This window comes from Aphelocoma coerulescens, chromosome 7, assembly GCF_041296385.1.
Source record: "Aphelocoma coerulescens isolate FSJ_1873_10779 chromosome 7, UR_Acoe_1.0, whole genome shotgun sequence".
NCBI classification, from domain to species: domain Eukaryota; kingdom Metazoa; phylum Chordata; class Aves; order Passeriformes; family Corvidae; genus Aphelocoma; species Aphelocoma coerulescens.
Genome location: NC_091021.1, coordinates 32,854,824 through 32,875,368, shown reverse-complemented (window position 1 = coordinate 32,875,368; position 20,545 = coordinate 32,854,824). Strand labels below are relative to the sequence as shown.

Here is a 20,545-nt window from a genome sequence, read left to right as displayed (position 1 = left end):
CATCATCTGATGACTATTGAGAGAACGCTGCCATCTTTCACTCATCACTCAGCAACCTCAAATTGTAGCTTCTCTCCCCTGGGCACAGGCAAACTCTGCTCAGGGCACTCAAGCACCATTTAACCTGGCCACCCTGGCAGTGTGACCTGCATGGTCCCTCAGGGTCCCAGCAAAGTGATGAGGACACATGCTATGCACAGTGTGCCCTCTGCTCAGGTGCTGGTGGCCATTAAGCTGAATATGAATGAACTAAAAATAGCCACTGTGGTTTTTCTGTCTGTCTGTAGCAAAGAGATGCCAGAGCTGAATTCTTAAAGCTATGCTTGCCATTATTTTCTCTCATTTTTCTTTTTTTTTAAAATCAGTTATTTTACATAGTACTTTTCATTCATATAATGCCCTACATTTAATATTGTATGAATGCCTGCAACTGTGACATAAAAAGGCATGCTCTGTAATCATTTTCATGGTAAAATTCAAAGAAACTCAAATGTTCAGGGAGATTAAATCTGAAAAGCATATGGGTCAAGCTGAGCAGAGTCCTTTATGAATTTTAACAATTATTCACTGATTTTAAAGTAATTGTTCATCTCTGAAGTGTAAATGTAAAAAACTTGGAACAGTATTTGGAAGAAGGTGTCATTGAAATGTTCCAGTACTTGATAAATAAGAAAAAGAGCTTATTTAATTTCAGACCTACTCCATAAATGTATCTTTCTGTTGCTGAAAAATTTAATGTGAAACCCAGGATTGTCTTCCTGTACCTTTGGGCTTTGAGGTTAACATGCTTAATCCCAGTTTCCTAGTTTCCTATTGTGGAATTCAGATGTCAGTTGATTGGTAGGTAGCAATGTCATGGTTATTCACATCACTGTGCCAGCTGAGATTTCTGTCAACCTTCACCATATTCACATGCAGGAAATTATGCAACTTAGGGTAGTTGATATTTTTGCGGATGTTTTAAGAATTAACTAATCAAAAATGCAGAGTTATCTTAAAAAAAGGCATTCTGTTTTTAAGATTTGAATAAAAGATAAATCTTTTATTTTAGTACACTTGAAATGTCTTTTTGCATATGGAATCATACATTAAAGGCAGCTGTTTAAAATCTCAGTACTTGTAAAAGGCATGACAGATGTTGCATTAGGATCTCTTTTCTTTGATTCGTTCTTTTATAACTTTTCTATTAAGACCACTTTATGACATATATTTGTAAACATAATTGCCTAAGGAAAAACTGAAGCTAGATCTTTTATCTTTTTTATTGCAAACCAGAAAAGGAAACATCACCTAAAGATCTTGGCTATTAAGTTCAAAGGAAAGGCAGGCAGTGTGAAAGCAAGGAGTGTCACCTTCTGCAGAACAGCAGACCAAGGAACCAGCCAGCTCTGTTCTATTCCTTGTTTCACCTTGATTAACTGCAGTTATCACAGGTCAAGTAATTTTACAGCCTGCTTTTCACTGGGATTGAGCCACAGTTATGCCTCAAATAAGCAGGAACTTCACATTTTCACATTTTCTGCATCTCAGAAGTCAATTCCTCTGCCTTCGATGGTCTCAGTTTCCACAGCTCTTGGTAGTTGTGACTGCCAGTTTTGTGGAGCTGGTTCACGTTGTTCATTCACATCATGGTGTCTCCTGATACCTGTACATTAAAATGAAGTAGATTGTTGAGTTTAGCAGCTTATTTCCATCTGCTGTAGGAGTGGAATGGCAACCTCATTTGAAATGCAAACATTTGGCTATGATTCCACTTATTGAGTGCTAAATTAATTTTAGTAACTGCAGAACATTTCACTGAAGGCTTCCCACCTCTGTTCCTGCTGAATACCAAAAATACAGACCTAAAAATCTTGAATGGTAATAACGACACAGTTTTCCAAGATGCTAGATAATTAAAAAAAAAAACCAACCACATTTTCTAAAGAACCTGGTTACATATATTTCTTGAGTTCCATGGGAGCTGTGGATCACTGGCAGGTACTTCCATTTAGATACCTATCTTCACTCAAAAGCTGAAAAATTTGTCATATATGCATCAGCAGGTTCAGTTTTTTCCCGTTTGGAATATTATGCCATTTACACTCCTCTGTACAATATGTAAAGCTGTAGGAGTCATTTTGTAGGCTATGCTGTTGTGAGTGACTAGTGCACACTTCAAAGAACCTTTAGTTCTTCCTTGGTAAAGTAACTCCATGTCAGAAAGGAAAGAAATAATGTATTCACTATGGTTTGTTCAATTTTCAGGTAGAGCAAACAGACCTTAAAGTACCTGGCAGAAGGAACAGTGTTGGATGGAGAGCCTGAGAGCCTGCAGGGCAAGGCACATGGGCTTTCAAAACCATAGCATGCTTACTTCTGTTGGTTATTACTGTTCTAATATTAGTCTGTGTCTTCTGTTAAATCACACACAGAGCTGTTCTTTCGGAGTTTTGTTCCACAGGCTGCCTGAAGTTAGAGACCAGTTTGGAAAAAAGATACGAGGCAACTTTATGTGTATGAATCAGATGTAACTTTTGGATCTAGCAGAACCAAATTATTTGCAGGAGTGAATTAGCTGCTGCAGCTCTTTTCTCCCAACCGAGTTCTCATCAGTGGTGGTGGGGGTTTTATGTAATTTGCCAAGAGTAATAAGAATCAATGCAGGTTATTTAATGATACCTGCATAAATTTTAATATAATTTCTGTAAACCAAAAACAAATTAAAAAATCTCTTTTTTTCAGAGAGAGAGATCTCTACTTGCTCTGCCTAAATGCAAGAGCAGAAGTATAAATCAGCACAATGTGTGATAACATGTGCATATATGGTGTTGAACCTTCAAGTTAGCATCAACAGAAAATCTCACCTCAGTCTCTCTTTCTCTCCCTCCTTCTTCCACCTCACTGCCCCTATCCTTGCTGGTAAATATAAATTAGAAAGGATGTATACAATAGATTACTTCAAAAATTCCGTGTTGAATATATAGTTTGCTAATCAATGGTGTGTAATCTCATTCAAGTCAATTATGCTATGTGGGGTGAATGCCTTCCAACCACATTTCAATGACAGTAGGTACTTTAATTTTCTGTGGCACTTTATGGTTTCTGCCTGTCATGATAGATGTACCATTTTGTCAATATTTAATCAAGAAACAATTAAACTTCATGAAAACATTCAGGCCTCCATCCTTGGCTGGTAAAAGTCCACTCTAGTGGATGCACTCAGTCCATGCTGATGCACACCAGCCGCATATAGAACTGTGAAAGTTTAATCTACTGCAAAGAAGAGATGACAGATGTTAACCAAATGCCCCTCATGCCACACTGCAATTGATACAATGCACATTTGCTTATAATGAGGACTAGAACAGAAGTAGTTGATGTGAATTTCATGTATTTTTACTAGTATTATCTTACTAAAATACTAGTAAATAATGAAAATGCTAGAATTGGTAGTGGTTGTAGATGGAAAGTACTGTGAAACATACATAGTGAATGTTCGTAAAAATCTTTTAACACACTCTGGTTGGATATGTCCTTAACCCTTTGGGCCTCACATTGGGTGCCAAAAATGGACTGTCATGGTTTTAAGCCCAGATGGAGATGAAATACTACGCAGCTGCTTGCTCAACCCCAATGGAATGGGGAGGAGAATCAGCATAAAACTTGTATGTTAAGATAAAAACAGTTTCCTTCCTGGTAACTGCCCCAGTTTGTATCCTGGATATGACGTTTTGTGGTTTGGAATTTCCCTTTAGCCAGGGTCACCTGTCTCAGCAATGTTCCCTCCCAGTTTCTTTTGTGAACATCCTCACTGGCAGAGCATGAGATGAGACAAAAAAAGGTCCTTGACTTAGGATAAACACAACTTAGCAAAAAAACAAAACATCAGCATGTTATCAACACCATTCTCATTCAGAAACCAAAACACAGCTCTGTAACAGCTACTGAGAGGAAATTAACCCTGCTCCAGCTGAAACCAGGACAGGCCACAGAAGAAGGTATTGTTATGCATATACACACAGGATAACATACTTAAATTTTTTTACTTTTTATCTTTCAGGTAGCTAACCAGGTTGTTCAGGCTCTACTTACTCAAAAGGTAAGTTGTGATTTGGGTATTTTGGTGTAGCTTCAAGCTTGTAGATGTTCACTGTTTATTTGAGATATATATATAGAGAGAGAAATAGGTGTAGATATATATATTCTTAAATAGTATACATTTTTTTAACTATGTTCACACATTCAGTAAGCAGGGGAAGTACTGCACAGGAAAAATTCTTGTAAGGTTATTGCAAACCTGGCACAGTGAAAAGATTCACTTTGGCTTCTACAAAGATCTGTTCTGCATCAGGTCATGTCTGAAGTTCTGGTTTTCTGACGTGGTCTTTGAGTTAAACGTGATTCCATGATTTCATTTTGTCAGGGGGAGAAAGAAGGAAAGACAAACAAAATATAAAGATCTATAACAATAAGCTCTGAGCACTTCAATATTCATGGAAGGATCCTTCGTGAGGTTTAGACCACTTGATGGATGTGGCATTATTAAAATGCTTTGGATCATTTAGTTTTAAAAAGATGATTCGGAAAGAGACATAAATGCTGTCTTTTAAAGCAGATAGTGCAAAGAAGAAAATAAACTGTTTTGTCTACACTTAATGACAGGACAAGTAATAACATTCTTAAAATGCAGCAAGAAACACCAAGTTAAAATAATCAAAAACCTCTGCCATGCACCCAAAAGCTTTCTAGATGCAAACAGATTTTGAGGACAGCTCCAAAGCCTCCCTTATGAACATCACTCCACCCAGCAGGACATCATTCAGAATCCTCCTTGCAAAGGGAAGAGTGGGGACAGAGGGGACACGCAGGGTTGAATGTATCATCGCTCATCCCATGATTTTTAGATCCACAACAAAGGCTTGTACTCTGGAAGAGGGATGCTGCCTTCCAGCAGCTAGGAATGTTGCAGCTCAGAAGTGATTTGTGCAAGCCAGGGAAGTTTGCCCTGCTGCTGTCTGTGCTGTGTTTCTCTGTTCACACATAGGAGTAGGGTCTGTGCATCATCAGAGGACTGCAGAGCTATTGCTGTGACACCTGCTAGAAATATAACTTAAGGTATTTTCTAAAAAAATCCCAAATCTATGTTTCAGTACATTCTAAATGGAAATTAAGGTATTTTCTCATGTTAATATATACAAAAACCTCATACACATTTTGTATTATAAAACCATACATGGGGAAATATTCACCAGAGGGTTAATCTCAATATATTAATCTCTAGTTTGGGTATATTTTGATTGTTTCCCAAGTGGAGAGAGAAGCTTCCTGACTGCCTTTGCAAAGGTGTCAGACATTTTGATGACTACATACTTCCTCAGTAATTAATCCTTCCAAACCCATAGGAACCAAGGAGTTCCTAAGGATACCATAAAACCAGATCCGAATACATTTAATAAAGTGATTTACTTAGGGTTGATGGGATTTAACAGCTACTTACCTATTACTGAGTAATAACAGCTAATTTAATATCCATAGAAAGAGGAAAGAGGGTACTTTTCTAAATGCTAATGAATATTAACTGTTATAGTGCTCCTGACACCGTTCATACAAGTCCTTTTATAAGAAAAGACAGGAACACAATAGCATACAATAAAGAGGAAATTGCACTCCTCACACCATTCCCAAAAGGGTAGATATCAGAACCCCAATAGTAGCTGTTAAATAGATAAATCTAACATCATGCAGCTGAGCAGTAAGACAGAGTCAGTCATGCCACAGAGAGATAACACACCTCTGGAGCAGAGCAAGACATGAAGAAAGCTGAGAGCTTTCACAAAAGGGAGAAGAGTGATTTTGTACAGTAGCACACGCTGCATAGGCTTTGCTGTGAATTTGAAATCATCCTTTAAGGACTAATTTTTGCTTAAATTTAGTACATGCTGTAATGTAATGAGTAAAGCACTGTGTACTCGCTGGGATGTGGAAAGACTGTGATCCCACTGAGAGATTCTGGTGACACAAATTGAGTGAGCGAAGCTTAAGTGATTTATCAATGTCACTGAATCCTTGAAATGGAATTACAGTCTTAAACGTTCACTTTTCAAGTATGTAATTTGTTACAATACTTATAGAATTTCTCTAACATGAGAGAATTTTTTTTTATGTGACCATGGAGAAACTAAGTTAAATTGAATTTGTGCTGAGTTAGCCATACAAAATAATTTCACAATTTTATGTAGCAAAATTCTATGGATTTTCTCCCACTTACTAAGAAAAAATTTTGCCTCTAGGAAATTTAAGAAGTCAGAAATCCAACAAAATTAATTGAGGCAAACCTGTATGCTATGATACTGAAAACATCCATTCTTTCTCCTTCCACCCAAAGACTTCTCATATAACATGAGCTGATTGGACTGCTGAGAACTGGATTTTTAGGTTTTTCTTTCCATGTAGGACGTGGATCCACATTTTGAAATTTGAGTTAAACCATTTAATTAAATTATTTTGTGACTTGTGTATCTACTTTTTGCATAATAATCTCCTCCATAGGAGTGTGTTCAGGAGATTATTCTTTTTACTCTGGGTTCTATATGAAAGTTATTTCTTCTCCATTTTCATCAATGAAATAAAAAAGAAGTGAGTTAAGTGTTAATTAAAGCAGAAAGAAGCACGTTCAGAGGGAGAGCAGTGTTTTTCTGGAACTTCTGCTGAGGGCATTGGATCCCATTTTGGAGAACAGTGAGTCTCATTCACACTGAAGAGATAAAGCAAGACTAGAGAGATGCTCAGATATTACTACAGTGAATCCCTAGGAGCACTTTAAATATTTGGGAGATTGCTACCTTAATAGCTGGTTGTTTTGCCCACAGGAGAGGAATTATATGCTTGAGACATTTGCTAGTTGTATTAATTGGTAATTTTAGGACTTCAAGTTTCTAAACTCAGACTTTATTTTACCAGAATACTGCTACCTTTATGTGCCTCATTTCTCCTCTGGGCTATGGGTGGCATTACCATTGGCAGGGTTTATAGCATCTGGCTATAATCTACTATCTTATATTTCACTTTTTTACAGAAATTCTAAAGTTTGAAACATAAATCTTATGGGTTTAAAACCGTAAGATAGGAAGGTTTTGAGCAGAGGCCTTGCTAAGATTTAATTTTTTTCTACACTGTTAGTTTCTGTGAATCATTTTTCCTGTTCAGTGCCCCTAGTAGTGTTGAAATGTTAAGCACTGTTGTAACAGCCAAGGCTCATTTTTAAATTCTCTGATTTGTGAAAGGCAGATAATGATGGGTCTTGATGCTTACAATCTCTATTCCTAATAGAGATTGCCTTGTGCAAGACCAGGGATAAGAGGTCTCATTGACAGGAAACAAAGCTTCAGGGCTTTAGAAATCATCAGCCTCAAGATTTTTTGAGGGTTGTGTGGAAGGTTCTAGCAATTTCAATTGAACAACCACTTGACAGCCACCTAAAACAAATGTTATAAAACCATCAGGAGAAAATAATCACATTCATCCAGTATTCATAAAATCTGATACATATGCATAAAAAGATGTTTGCATTTTTCTGGGAGTCTCAAGATGAACATATTTTGTTGTGTGTTCACCTCTTCTAACCTCATTGCTGGTTAGAGCAGAGACTAGAGCAACTGTAGGCAAGAATTTGTGCTACATCTGACTACAATTTCCCCCTCTGAGTTGCTTCCTCATAAAGCCAGATCATCATGTTGTTAATGGTATTGACAGGACAACATATGGGGGTGCTGAGGACTGTTTCTCCACCTTCATATGGTGGAAAGTAATATGAGCTAGGCAATACCACAGGGCAGCAAATGTCCTAAATTTAAATAAGGGTAAGTATTTTGGAGACATAAATTAAAAAAACAAACAAACCAACCTAAATATGGATGCAGCTTATGATTTTTATTTGTAAGCTTTACTAGGAGACTGCTTTTCCGGGTTTATGAAGCTCTCCTACCTCAAAATGGACCGCTGCACAAAATATGCTGAAAAGCTGAGTGTCAGATTCTGCACTGTCTCCAAAATCCTCTCTCTGATAGAATCCTGTATTCCTCCAAGTGACCAGGAAAAGCAGGTTTTACACTGAAGATAGATAGACAGAGATTAGATAGATAGACAGGTCTGTATCTGAAAGCCATTAGTGGCTTTGATGGTTTTACACTCTACCTCTGCTTCTAATGCCCAATTTTAAGGTTTTTCATAGAATCACAGAATTGCTTAGAAAGGTCCTTTAAGATCATTGAGTCCAGCCATTAACCCAGTGCTGCCAAGCCCACCAAACCATGACTCCAGGTACCTCATCTACACAGCTTTTAAATCCCTCCAGGGATGATGACTCCACCTCCTGTTCCAATGCTTGACAACCCTTTCCATAAGAAATTTTTCCTAATATACAACCTAAAGCTCTTCTGGAGGCCATTCCAGAGGCCATTTCCTCTGTCCTATCAGTTGCTGCTTGGGAGAAGAGACCAAGCCCTATCTGGCTAGAACCTCCTTTCAGGGAGTTGTAGAGTGAAAAGAGCCTCTTTTTTTTTTTCCAGGCTAAACACCCTCAGCTCCCTCAGCTGCTCCTCATCAGATTTGTGCTCCAGAACTTTTCCCAGCTCTGTTCCCTTCTCTGGACTCGCTCCAGCCCCTCAATGTCTTTCTTTAGTGCCAGGCCCAGAACTGGACAGAGGACTCGAGGTGTGGCCTCACCAGTGCCCAGTACAGAGGGACAGTCAGTGCCCTGGTCCTGCTGACCACTCTATTTTCAATCAGCCAGGATGCCACTGGCTTTCTTGCCCACCTGGGCACACCCAGGGGTGTCTGGGAAGACACAGCCCATCCACATCAGGCACAGCAATGCTGACTTGGTTGTTCAGAAAAAGCAAGGAGGGGATCAGACTTCAGAAGAGTACCTTGAAGGCACAGTGCCACTTTGAACCTCTGCCTGGTTTGGTACAGCTTTGGCTTTTTACTTAGCTTATGCTTATTACAATAGCCATACATGAATTGCTGCATTCTGCTTTGTGTCAGCTGCAAAATGGAACACATCACTAGAAAAGTCATTTTTATACTAACAGAAAACTCTGAAAGAAGGTGCCAGGTAGTGACTGTTTGTCATTACAGGATTTTCTTTATTGCTATAATGGGTGATCAAACAACCAGAGAAAATTAAGTAGCACACTCTTCCAATTTATACTACTTTAAAAGTTGTGTATTTATTTTTTCTTAGTATCTGACATTACTTAGAGCTTTTTAAGTGCTTCTCTTATCTGCTTTCTAATCTTACTATTTTCCCTTGTGCTGCAGGGTCTGAGGGAGGAATGTATAAAGCTGAAAATGAGAGTTTTTGATCTGGAACAACAGAATCGAACTTTAAGTGTGCTTTTCCAGCAGAAAGTCAAACCAGCTTCTGACCTCCTCCTTCAGGTAGGAAATGGCCTTTGCAGGAAGCAAGCTGAGTTTTATATTTCTTAAAATTATAGAATACTTCTCTTCTTTGTAGGGTTATGTCAGTAAGTGTGAAATGACAGTTGATAGATTTAATATATTAGAAGAATATCTGTACTCTGATCTCATTGAATCTGAAAATGTGTGCCAGTGAGCTCTGATATTGCATGCAAATCTGGGGAGAGCAGCACACCTGCAGAGTAACTTACTTTTTAAGGTGATTCTTCGCTGTGATAAATGGAATGATAGGGGTTCATTATCCCTCTGCAGGGAAGAAGCTCGTATTCCTTAACATCCTGCTTGATGGTGAACAGTGTAATTTCCTGTGAGAAGACAGCCCATTTATTTAACTTTTGCCATATGTGATACTGTCCTGGTTTCAGCCTACTTGCAAGGGTTTAAGTACATCTTCACAAACTCAGAGCAATTTTTTTTTTTGCCAATGTTTTGTGGGAGGATATAGCTGAGAAACCAATTGACCCATGCCTCACTCATTTGCCATTCTGGAATACTAAGAGATGTTTCAGTATCCTTCTTCATTTGGCAACGTCTGCTATTGTGGATGAACCCATCACTTTGTCACCCTTTCATAGAAGTAGAATTGCTTTGCAGAAGTTCCAACAAATCTGACCATGAGCTGGAAGAACAGCAAATGAAGACTAATTAGAACTTTGCAGGACACATCAGCTACATAAGTGATATTAAATATGGATCTTAAATCCTTGCTGCTCTGTATCTGTATCTCAAAGGAAAGTTTGGCCCTTGCACTGTTGTCCAACAACTGAGGGCTGCTAACTCTCGTTAGCGTGGGCTGGTTTTTCTGCAGAAACGTGGTCTGCTCACAGATGATGTTAAAGGGAACAAGGGAATCCCCACAGCGAGGGCAAATGGCTGTACTTACTGAGGAGCTCTAAAGCACAGGCAGGGTGGTGCCTGGTCACCATCACAGGCAGCTGGGTTCTTCAGTTTTCCTCAGGTCCTTGTTCTGTCTCTTGATTTTGTGTTGGTTTGGGGGTTGCTAGGTCAGGACCTCCTCTGTTCTGGTTTCTTGTCCCTTGTCCCCTGCTTTCTTTCCCACTTCATCCTTCATACATCCCTGTACAGAGGACTGATTTATCTTTATCCATTCACAGTTTTGAAGCATCCACCACAGCGTGGATCTTTATTGCTCAGTTCTGCTTTTGACAGTCACATCAACTGCTCCTTCTTCCTGGTTTGGGGTGGTTTTTTCTTTCTTTTTCCTGTTTCCAAAGTGTCTGACTCCAGCTGATGTTAGCTTGGCGTTAGATTGCACAGAAGTCACACGCTGCACGTTCATTATTACAGATGCATCTCCTATTCTCAATTCCTTGTGTGGCAACAATAATACTGGGTTATTCTGGGAATGCTACAGAAGTGTTAGCATCTGAAAAGTGGGATCAACGCTTTGAGTTGAGTTCCTTGAAACTGGATTGTGCAGCAGCTCTGAAAATGTTGAAAGAGATGAACCTGCACCAGGTGGAAGAAAGAAACAAATGATCTAACAGATTTTCCTGAGGGATTCAAACTATTTTACATCATTGTTCTTGCACAGTTTGGCAGGACCTAATGTGCATAGATTTTTTTTTCCCCCCCTTTTCACTTGATTTGTCATTATTAGCTGAGGACAAAAGGGAATTAAGTTCATTCAGAAAGTCCAGGTCTCCCTGGAGCAAAATTTGCTGTTATGTCCCTTGTCTTGCTATCAATAGGTTTTAATCCCCTAGGTGAAAAAAAGCAGAGAACAAGTTGCAGTGTACATTGGAAAGTGAAGAACTTCTGTTAAAACACTTCATATATCCTTTTTTACAAAAAAAATCCAAAACAAACAAAACAGTAAATCTGTGAGTTTCCAGAAATTTAATTATCCTCTAATTTTACTCCAGACTCAAAGACATGGCGTGTAGTCTGTGATCTTGCAGCCTGAGATGTAACATCTGAAGGAGGATGTTTTCTTAGGACTGAATTTGAGCAAATACTGTTGTGTGCCTGCATAAAATTAAAGAACAGTTTGCATTATGTCTTCTTGGAAGTGCACACAGCCCAGATTTAGAGCAGTAGGTAAATATTTGTTTAAATGTGTCACTCTACAGAAAAGTTATAAATATGTGCTTAAGGACATTCCTGCTAGATCATGACCCCAATCAAAGGAGTGGGCAAACTCTGCTAACTGGGGGCAGGGGGCACAGGGTGTTTTCACCTTTCCTGTACTGATACAAGATAGTCCAGTTTTATTTAATGCTGATCTCATCCTCGGAGTAGCCACACTCAGTAAAACTACAGATTTTGAAGAATGCCAGGGGAGAGGGCACAAGCTAAAAATCAGTAGTGTTAGCTACTTTTTCTCCATGTCAGCCTCTGTGATTTGGTTATTTGGAATATTTGGATATACCATATTTGACATTAGAAGACTCTTTTTATTACAAAGTAAGCTTATTTTTAAACTATAAACATTTTCACTTTTCAAATTTCAACTGAAACATAGATTTCTTTTTTTAAAAAAATATTTAAAGGTAAATGTAGATTTCCCCATTGCCCTAGGTTTTTTGTATGTATGATTGCAAGGACATAATACATGATTCATGTGTCTTAGATAGCAGATAATTCACTTTTTTTTCAGTGAATGGATTGATACAAGTGTTTTGAATTTGACTGCAGAGTAATGGCCTGCACACCATACCAATTGCACTGTGGTGGTTTTGCTCATGCTTCTTACACAGTTCAAAAGAAAAACTCATTTTGCTACTAATTAAAAAAAGAAACTGAATTCATGTAGTACAGTTTTCATGACTGCCTCAGGAATCCTGCACTGTCAAAATGGTGTTAAAAGTATTACATTTCATGCATTTACAAAAAGTGTAAGTGCTTATGAAGTTGGAGAGCCTAGTAGTGTTTTTAAAGCAATGTGTGTTGAGATATTGTGATTGTGTGTGTAAGTTCTTTGTAAGTTCTTTGCCACCAGGAATTTTGGTGTGGTTACTGCTTGCAGGGAGTGACACATACTGTGTCACTCCTGTCGTGAAAAGATAAGTAATTCAGCCTCTGATGCAAAATGTTAGGAGATAAAGAGATAATTCAGGCTTTTTTTTCTTCACCTCTGATACTGTAGACAGTTTAGGAGCTACCCTCTCTTTCTGGGGACATTCTTTGGAGCTGAAGTGTGTGATTTACAGAGGCAGTTCTAGAATAAATAATCATCTTTTTTATTATTATTTTTATTCTTTTATAATATTCAAGAAATCTCTCTAAAACAGCTTTTTATAAAATGATGAAGCCTTGGAAAATTGTTTCATGTCAACACCATCTGAGAAGGAGCAATAGTTATAGTTAAATGCTAGCAAAAAAGAGTAGCTTCTGCCCAAGCAGCCATAATTTTCCTCTGTTAATGTGGTTGCTAAAAAGATATTAAATTCTGCCTGTCATAGCAAGAAGGATTTCGAAACAAAACCAGGAACTCCATTTTAGTGACCCACCTTGTACTTCATCTGCAAGTAGGACAAATAGTTGGGGATAATAGTCAGAGATTTAAAACTGAGTAGAGGAAAACTAATTAGAAGTGAAGAGAGAAATCTGTGGAGGTGATATACAGGAGGATGCTGAAGGGATAAGACAGGGACCAGGGGTTGCCTTCTTATAAATATCCCTTTTAATTTTTTTTTTTATATTATATAGCTCTGTTTACCCAAGTTCAAGATGTTTGCTAGATGAAGTGTTCCCATGGGAGAAGTCCTGCTTTCACTTTTCACTCAGAACATTGTTGTCACAGGGATTTTTTATAAACCATGCAGGATTTTTCAGTGAAAGGGATGAAAAAGTGGCAAGTAGCAAAATTTATTGAGTTGATTTATTTGATTAAATAAGTAATAAAATTTTCATACTTGGGAAAGTATAAGATAATATTTCTAATCATAAGATTTACAGTATCCCTGATCTTAAACTATATTTTCATTGCCATTTTATTTCCGTCATAAAAATTCTACTCTATCAACCCCAGAACCAAGGAGGGAGGTCTCCTGAAGCATCTATTTTCTCTTTGTGTTTCTCTGGCTAGATTAGTTACATTTATTATTCATGGGCCATCCACATTGTTTAATTTTACACCGAAAAGTTTTTCTAAAATTCTACAGCACAGATCTGAATTCTCAGAAGGTCAATTTAAATAATAATTACTTTGTTATGACTGCATTGGTATGAGCCCTTTTAATAACCTGACAGCTCTGCCCCTGATGTACAAGACAGGGTGTGGCTGTACAGACTGTGATGGAAACAGTTGCACAGTTTAGCAGGAAGGGGTAGATTGCACCAATGACATAATTATATATGGGAAGAAGAAGAGGGCACTTAATTGCCCTAACACCTGACAAAGGGAGATGGAATGTCTGGGCTCAGAGCCTGACCTCTGGTCCAGACATCGTTAGACATGATGAAGTCTGAATGCAGGAGGTTAAAACTGAAGTTGCATTGCTTTACAGCAGTGAGATCCTTGTAATATTTAAGTGTTTCAGAGAGTAGGTGTTTGAGGGTTTGAAATTAAAACTAAAGATGGTCACACGCTGTTACGAAACAGTTTGTCAGCATTCCAAAGTACATTTCAGTAACTGGATTGTTGTGTGCTGAGCAGCATTAGAACTCCCATCTCACAGAAGCCAGGTGCCTGCAGGCTCTCGAGGGAGCAGGCAGACTTGATACCAAATCAGCAAATTGTATTTAAAGTTGTGAAACTCCTGCAGCTGACCTGCTTATTTGCTTACTTCACATTTATTCCTGTGTGTCCATTGGATTGTCAGGGCACTCCTCTCTGCAAATCTTCAGCAAAGTTCCAGCTCCAGAACAAACTCTGTCCTTTTCCCCTCTGTAAAGATATAAATATAAATAAGGTGTGGCAGCATCTGTAGTGATATTTCCTTACTCAGAAATCAGGACTGGTGGCTTGAAGGAGAAATTAATTCCAGATCTGCTAATTGCTTCAGCAGTAATTGAATACTGCTTGCAAGTTAAGACAATCTCCAGGGCTGTGTCAACAGAGAAGAAGGTGATCACATAAATGTAAGGCAAGTTTGAGATATATTAAATTTAAACTACTACATTAACCTTTACCCAGAAATTTCATTCCTAGCAGAACCCCTTTTAAGAGGTGTAAGGGTTTTTAATCTATTTATTGTTCTCAAAAGATTTCAGGCCTTGCTGGGTTGATTCCCCCAGGTCAAGGCTACCAAAGTGCACAGTTACTGTCATGAAGATCCTACCCCAGGAAAGAGGCTCCAGCCCTGTAGCCATGAGAAATTAGAAGAATGCTTCTGTAGATCAGGACTCAAGAGAGTGATTTAGTATGGAACACAAGCTTTTTGAGAATTTCAAGAACAAATTAAAGGAACATTTTTCATGTGAAGTTTGGTGATGGCATTGTTTCCAGTCTTGCATTACCTCAGTAAACTGTTACCTACTTCCTATTTGTTCCATGTCCTCGCTCACAAATAACATCTGAGAAGACAGAAATGCAAAACTTTGAAAGTCTGTATTTCATCCCAGCTGAAATCATCAACATGTAATAATACATTATAAACCATATGTATTACTTGCCCTGTTTGGAGCTCTAAATATATGCTGAAGAAATATTACAGAGATAAAATATTTATGAGAGCCAATTGGTTAGATGAATGGGTGACCAAAAAGTCAGTGATGAGGGAGGGAAAGGAAACACGGCCCCTCTGGAGAAACTCCATCTAATATCCCTAAGCCATATGATTTCTAGTTTTGAATGCACAGCAGCAGCACAATACCTGAAAGAATTTGGTGGTGTAACTGATATGCAGCCAGCCCTGGGAGGAGCTCCCAGATAGGCAGGCTGATAAAGGAACACAAAAATGTTTGTTATAGACTGTGGAAGGAGAGGAGAGGTAGGGCAATATCTCTCACAACAGTTCAAACTAAACCAAAGCACAGTGACAGGGTCAGTGGAGAACAGTATTTTATTGTGAGGGACTTAGATCAACTGACCTGATAGGTCTGCTCCATCAGTAATTTGTGTTTTGGTGATTTACTTTCTTGTCAGGCTGTTGTCCCTTATTTCAGCAATTCAGTTCTTACCAATTTGCTCTCAAACAAAAGCAAAACATTAACTTAAGCTCACAGGGCATGTAGTTCTGATGAGAATGATAATGCTTTTAAGAGAAAATTACCCCCAACTGCTCAGCATTCCTCTGTCCAAGTATTTTAACTGGTCTGGAGAGGTTCCACAGAAAACCACTGAAAGGCTTTCCACATCAACACAAACATGATGTTCTGTGATACAATTTTAAATAGATAAATTTCAGCTACCAAGTCTAAAAATGAGCCATTTCCATTATCCTGATGAAAATAAATTGCTACAGTGATACCAAAACCAGTAAATCAAATGAGCAAATAATCTTCAGGAAAGCCACAAGTGATCCTTGGTGAAGTATTTATGAATGATTTTGACTGAGGAGAGCAATATTTTTTAAGTTTTGAAGAAATGTATTGGCATGATTCAGAGGAAAGAGGGTATTTCAGAGTATGCATGTGTCAGGAGAATGGTGGGGCTGTACAGATGTGACAAGCCTGGACAACAAAAGTGAGATTTTACTGCCTGTTTTCAGACAAAGAAAAATAAGCAACCAGCACTGGATGAACCGACAATTTCTCTTTATTCTATGCATAGATTTTTGTTATCAGTGATGATCCACATGATGGCAGGAATCCAATATGGCATTTGAAACCCTGAGCAAGTATGTGGACAGAGTAATGAAATACAAGAATGTTGTTCGTATTTTTTTCCTGTATTGTGTATATTCCATATGGGAATAAATTTAAGAAAAAAGGAAGGGATTCCACAACAGGAAGGAGTATTGCTGTATTCCTTTCCTAACCTGCCCTGTGCTTCATATTTGCAATAAACATTAAAAAGGCATGCTTTTTTATTCCATGCAGTTATATTTAACCTACAGCAATGCTTAACATTGTTAAGCTACTCTTTCAACCTGTTCTGTTTGTTGAATGTATTGACAAGATTTATCAGCAACCTTCCATGTGAATCCCTGCGTAAATGGTCATGTGTGAGTACAGAGGCTGCTTAGAGGCAGATTGTGAACTTAGTGAACACTGTGAGTTACTCATGTGTCTATATTCTGTGTGAACAACAGATCCATGTTTTGTCTGATATGTTTCTGGTTTTGCAGTTTGCAATTTATAGGGTTTTTTTAGTATATGGTTGTTGCATTTAAGTCAAGGGTCACTCCTTCAGGTTTCCTTTCTAAATGGAAAAAAAAAATATATTTCTCCTGGACATTCTGATAGCAAAAATTAGTATGGATTTGTTCTGATGTTATCACAGTATATGATGTGGTACCTAAAAGCCATGTGTCACATATAAAAGTTCAAGTCCATATCATCAGGTCATGTTTTAAAGCCTCTCCCATCTTGGATTTCACAGTGGAATAAAATAGCAGCCACTGCAAGTCCTGCTTAAATGCAGTATGCTCAAACAACAGGTGTGCAAGGTAATTGTTTTCTCGTCATGGTGCATATTTCACACTCTGTAACTCTCAAATGAAATACCAAAAGAATGTATAAAATTAATTCAAAGATTTAAAGGGCTCTGTCTTGTGGTAAAGTGGGAATCTATTCAAATTCTAAAGTGCTACAGAATTATAACCTTTATTATTACAGATCTTTGATTTTCTTTTTATTGCATTAATGGAGCTAAGTATGTAGTTCATTTTTATTTTCTTAAAACTTTGAGATTTAAAGGAAGGATAACTATGCAAAAGTATATATGAAACAAATAACAATGGATAAAGGATTCATTTCATCTGTTATTACACAATACACATAAAACTTCATTTGTATTTTTCTTTATTACTGTGGGTTATTTAGGTGCAATGGCACTTTAAAGACATGAAGCAATACAGAATTATTACTCTTTTACTGAGAAATAGGTGTGCCAATAAGTGCTCTGCTTCATAACATTTAAACTGTTCAGATTATATCAGGTCAGTGTAAATTGCTAGTAATGTAAAATTACACATTCCATCAAATGAAACAAACTAACATTATGCTAAGTGGGTTGAAGCACATAAGATTACTCAATAGGTATTTTCTGGTGCCATCTGTTAGGAAAAAAAATAGTTTTCCTTTGATACATTTTATATTTTTTTGTATATTCTTACAGATACTGCACATAGAAGAAAGGGTCGATAATTAGAATAAAATATTACTCATAATGAATCATAAAACACCTACGGAACCAACCCCATCTTTTAGTATTGAATTTTACTAATGCTCTCCTTTGTTTCCCAAATGACCTATCTTCTTTAATGATAGTTTGGATACTGGTAGGATTCAAATTCTCATCCAAAGGCCATGACACTATTGACTAAATCTCTGTTGACTTCGCTGAGAATGTGAAATACTGTATTGCAAGATAAAATCAGCACGAGTTGCTCCGTGAAACTGAAGAGTCCATTAGTGCCTTAACTCTTAAATTACCATCTGGGTATCTCTCTTGATAAGGACGAGCTGAAAGGAAAAGTTATCTTTGTCATTAAATCTTTAACAATGTGATACTGACAGCCTTAAGTTTTTCTGTATTTTTAGCATTTTTAGACTGCATCCCTGCTCCTTTCTTTCTCTAGATGGGGACAAGCTGTGTTCCATTAGTCACTAAGTGATGTCTGGGTGCAGGAAGGGGCAGTGATTTGTCTTTGTCCTGTGTGCATCACAAGGGCATCTTCAACATTATGAATTGAACTCCATCTTACTGCATTAGAAGTATGGAAAACAGACTGCCAAAGTAATGGCATCATGAATTAATATCAGTGCTTTAAAAATCCCAAATATACACCCACTCTTCAGTTCATCTTTCTGGTATACAATTTCAGAGATGAGCTACTTAATTTTGTAGTGTTTTGATCCTAAATTTTTATATTCAGTTTTATTTTAAAAGAAGAAATGCTCAATCTTTTTTTTTTTTTTTTTTTTTTTTTGAGTTTTCTATTACTTACTATTAACTGTTTTTCTCTAAATAAGTCTTGTGTACTTTTCCTGTGCAGTAGATGCAGGCACAGTCACAGGTCTAGGCACAATTATTATGAATTATAGATACTGAAAGTGTGAGCATGAATCAGAGATTAGCAGTGTGTTTTAGAGGCTCACTTAGATTTATTCCAGTAAATGATCCCTAGGAGATCTTGACAATAATTAGAAATATGGGTACTCTCTGCCCTGTCACCAGTCTTCACCTGGTAGTAGTTTGTTCCTGGGGGAATAACAAATGCTATTAACCTTTCATTTAGGTCTTTAGGTCCTTCATGCACATGGGACCAGAATCTCAAGTGCTCAGGCATTGTGCTGAGGTCTTCTAAAAATCTGGCTACTGCCAAAATGGGAGCTGATCCCTTTTGAAATTCCTATATAATACCTCCTAAGCCCTGTTTTTATCCACAGGGATAAAAATGATCAATTCACAAGGGCACAGATTCCTAGTCAAGAGCTGGTTGGCACAGCTGCTTCTGAGCAGAGACAGCTGCTGAGAGGGTTTTCAGCTCTCAGCCATCTATGCCAGAGGTAAAGCTCCCAGCCTGGGCCAGGCTGCCTCTGGCTGTAGGGTGGGAGAGGGGATTTTTCCATGCCATCCCATGCCAGGCCTAGCCCTAGCCCTCCCAAGGCCAGTCCAGGTCCTAAATAATGCCTTGAGGGCACGGTGCCCTTCCTTGCAGTAGCACAGCTTGGCCCAGGAGCAATGACTGGCATTTCTCATCTTCCATCTCCTGGTGTTCCTGCTGGCTGGGGCAGTAGGAGAGAGGTGCAGAGGAATGTGGGCAGTGCAGGGCTGTGTCCTCGGGCCATCCATGCACCCTCCTTCCTGGTATCAGCACCAGCTCTCCCTCCTCACCTGTGCTTCAGCCTTACTAAACTTTACTTGGCCTGCACAGCCAGGCTGATGGAGAGATCTTTCCATGCTTTTTCATCACTCCAGAGTAGGCTGGTGGAATTCCAGAAGGCTACAGCCAAGGTTTGAGCTGCTTATTGAGATCATCAGGTCTCCAGATTTGTGCTGTGTCCTACACAAGCCCTCTGATTTTGGTGTATCAGGATAAACGTTGCAGAACTTGAGCTGCCATCTGGAGCTTGTGGTCAGATGTGGGACTTTCAGGAATGAAATGCCACTGGAAATGGACACTGTGACCCTCTAGAAGCTTTATTTCTGAAATGCAGCAAAAGTTTTGGAGGTCTTTGGGGCAACTCTTGTCCTGGCAGAAATTCTTTGCATTTCAGTAGAAGTGAAGCCAATAATTCCTAGCAGCTGGGAATCTACTCATTTATTCTTTCTAAATCATACTTTTAAGTAAGTGTTTTTGAGGAAAAGGAATAGAGTCCAGTACTTTGTATCCAGGTTTTCAAGAAAAAAGTCTCTTTTTATTAGAAATTATTCTGTCAGAAACAAAAACAATGCATTAAAGTTGGAGAGAAAATATGTATGTAAAAGCCTTAACCTAACAATAAAAGTATTTCTTGCAACTCTCCTCCTACTTCTAAAGTCCTTTCAATCCATATGACATTTCAACAATATTGCACACACAAAAAGAAAGAAAAACAAAAAAAGAGGGTGGAGGAATGGAGAAACCTTTTAATGCATAATAATGAGGCAAGGAAAATATGGCTTGTTCAACACTAACTGTGACAAATTAGTGCTCTTGTCATTTAAATGAATGAATCTTTTCAGTGTCTAGATTGCTGGACCTTGGGAAACAGCAGTGAGGAAGGATTGTAAAAATGATGCTCATCTCTCTTAACTTTTTTTTTTTTTTTGAGTAAATGAGTGATTTCAATGAAATCCAAATAAGGATGAATCTGCTCACTTGAATCCCCCGTTCACAGCCAATGAACTTCCATGTGAAACGGAGCTTGCCCTCCTGGGTTGCCATGTATTGATCTAAAACATCTTCCCTGAGCCTTCTCTCTCCTTTTCCTCCTACAGGCAAAAGGTTAGTGTTAGATAATAGTATTAATTTTCCAGACATCTGCACATGTTTTAATAGCCTTTAGAAGGTTTGAAATGGTTTCT

General features: G+C 38.2%; 1 protein-coding gene across 1 annotated transcript in view; it reads left to right on the top strand.

Annotated features, from left to right (window-relative positions):
* Positions 1-20,545, top strand: part of NCKAP5 (NCK associated protein 5) — a 334,856-nt gene that overhangs the window by 243,649 nt on the left and 70,662 nt on the right. The window contains exons 8-9 of the mRNA XM_069021208.1: positions 4,043-4,081; positions 9,304-9,423. Coding sequence (XP_068877309.1) covers positions 4,043-4,081; positions 9,304-9,423 — 159 coding nt within the window. The remainder of the gene's footprint in view (positions 1-4,042; positions 4,082-9,303; positions 9,424-20,545) is intronic.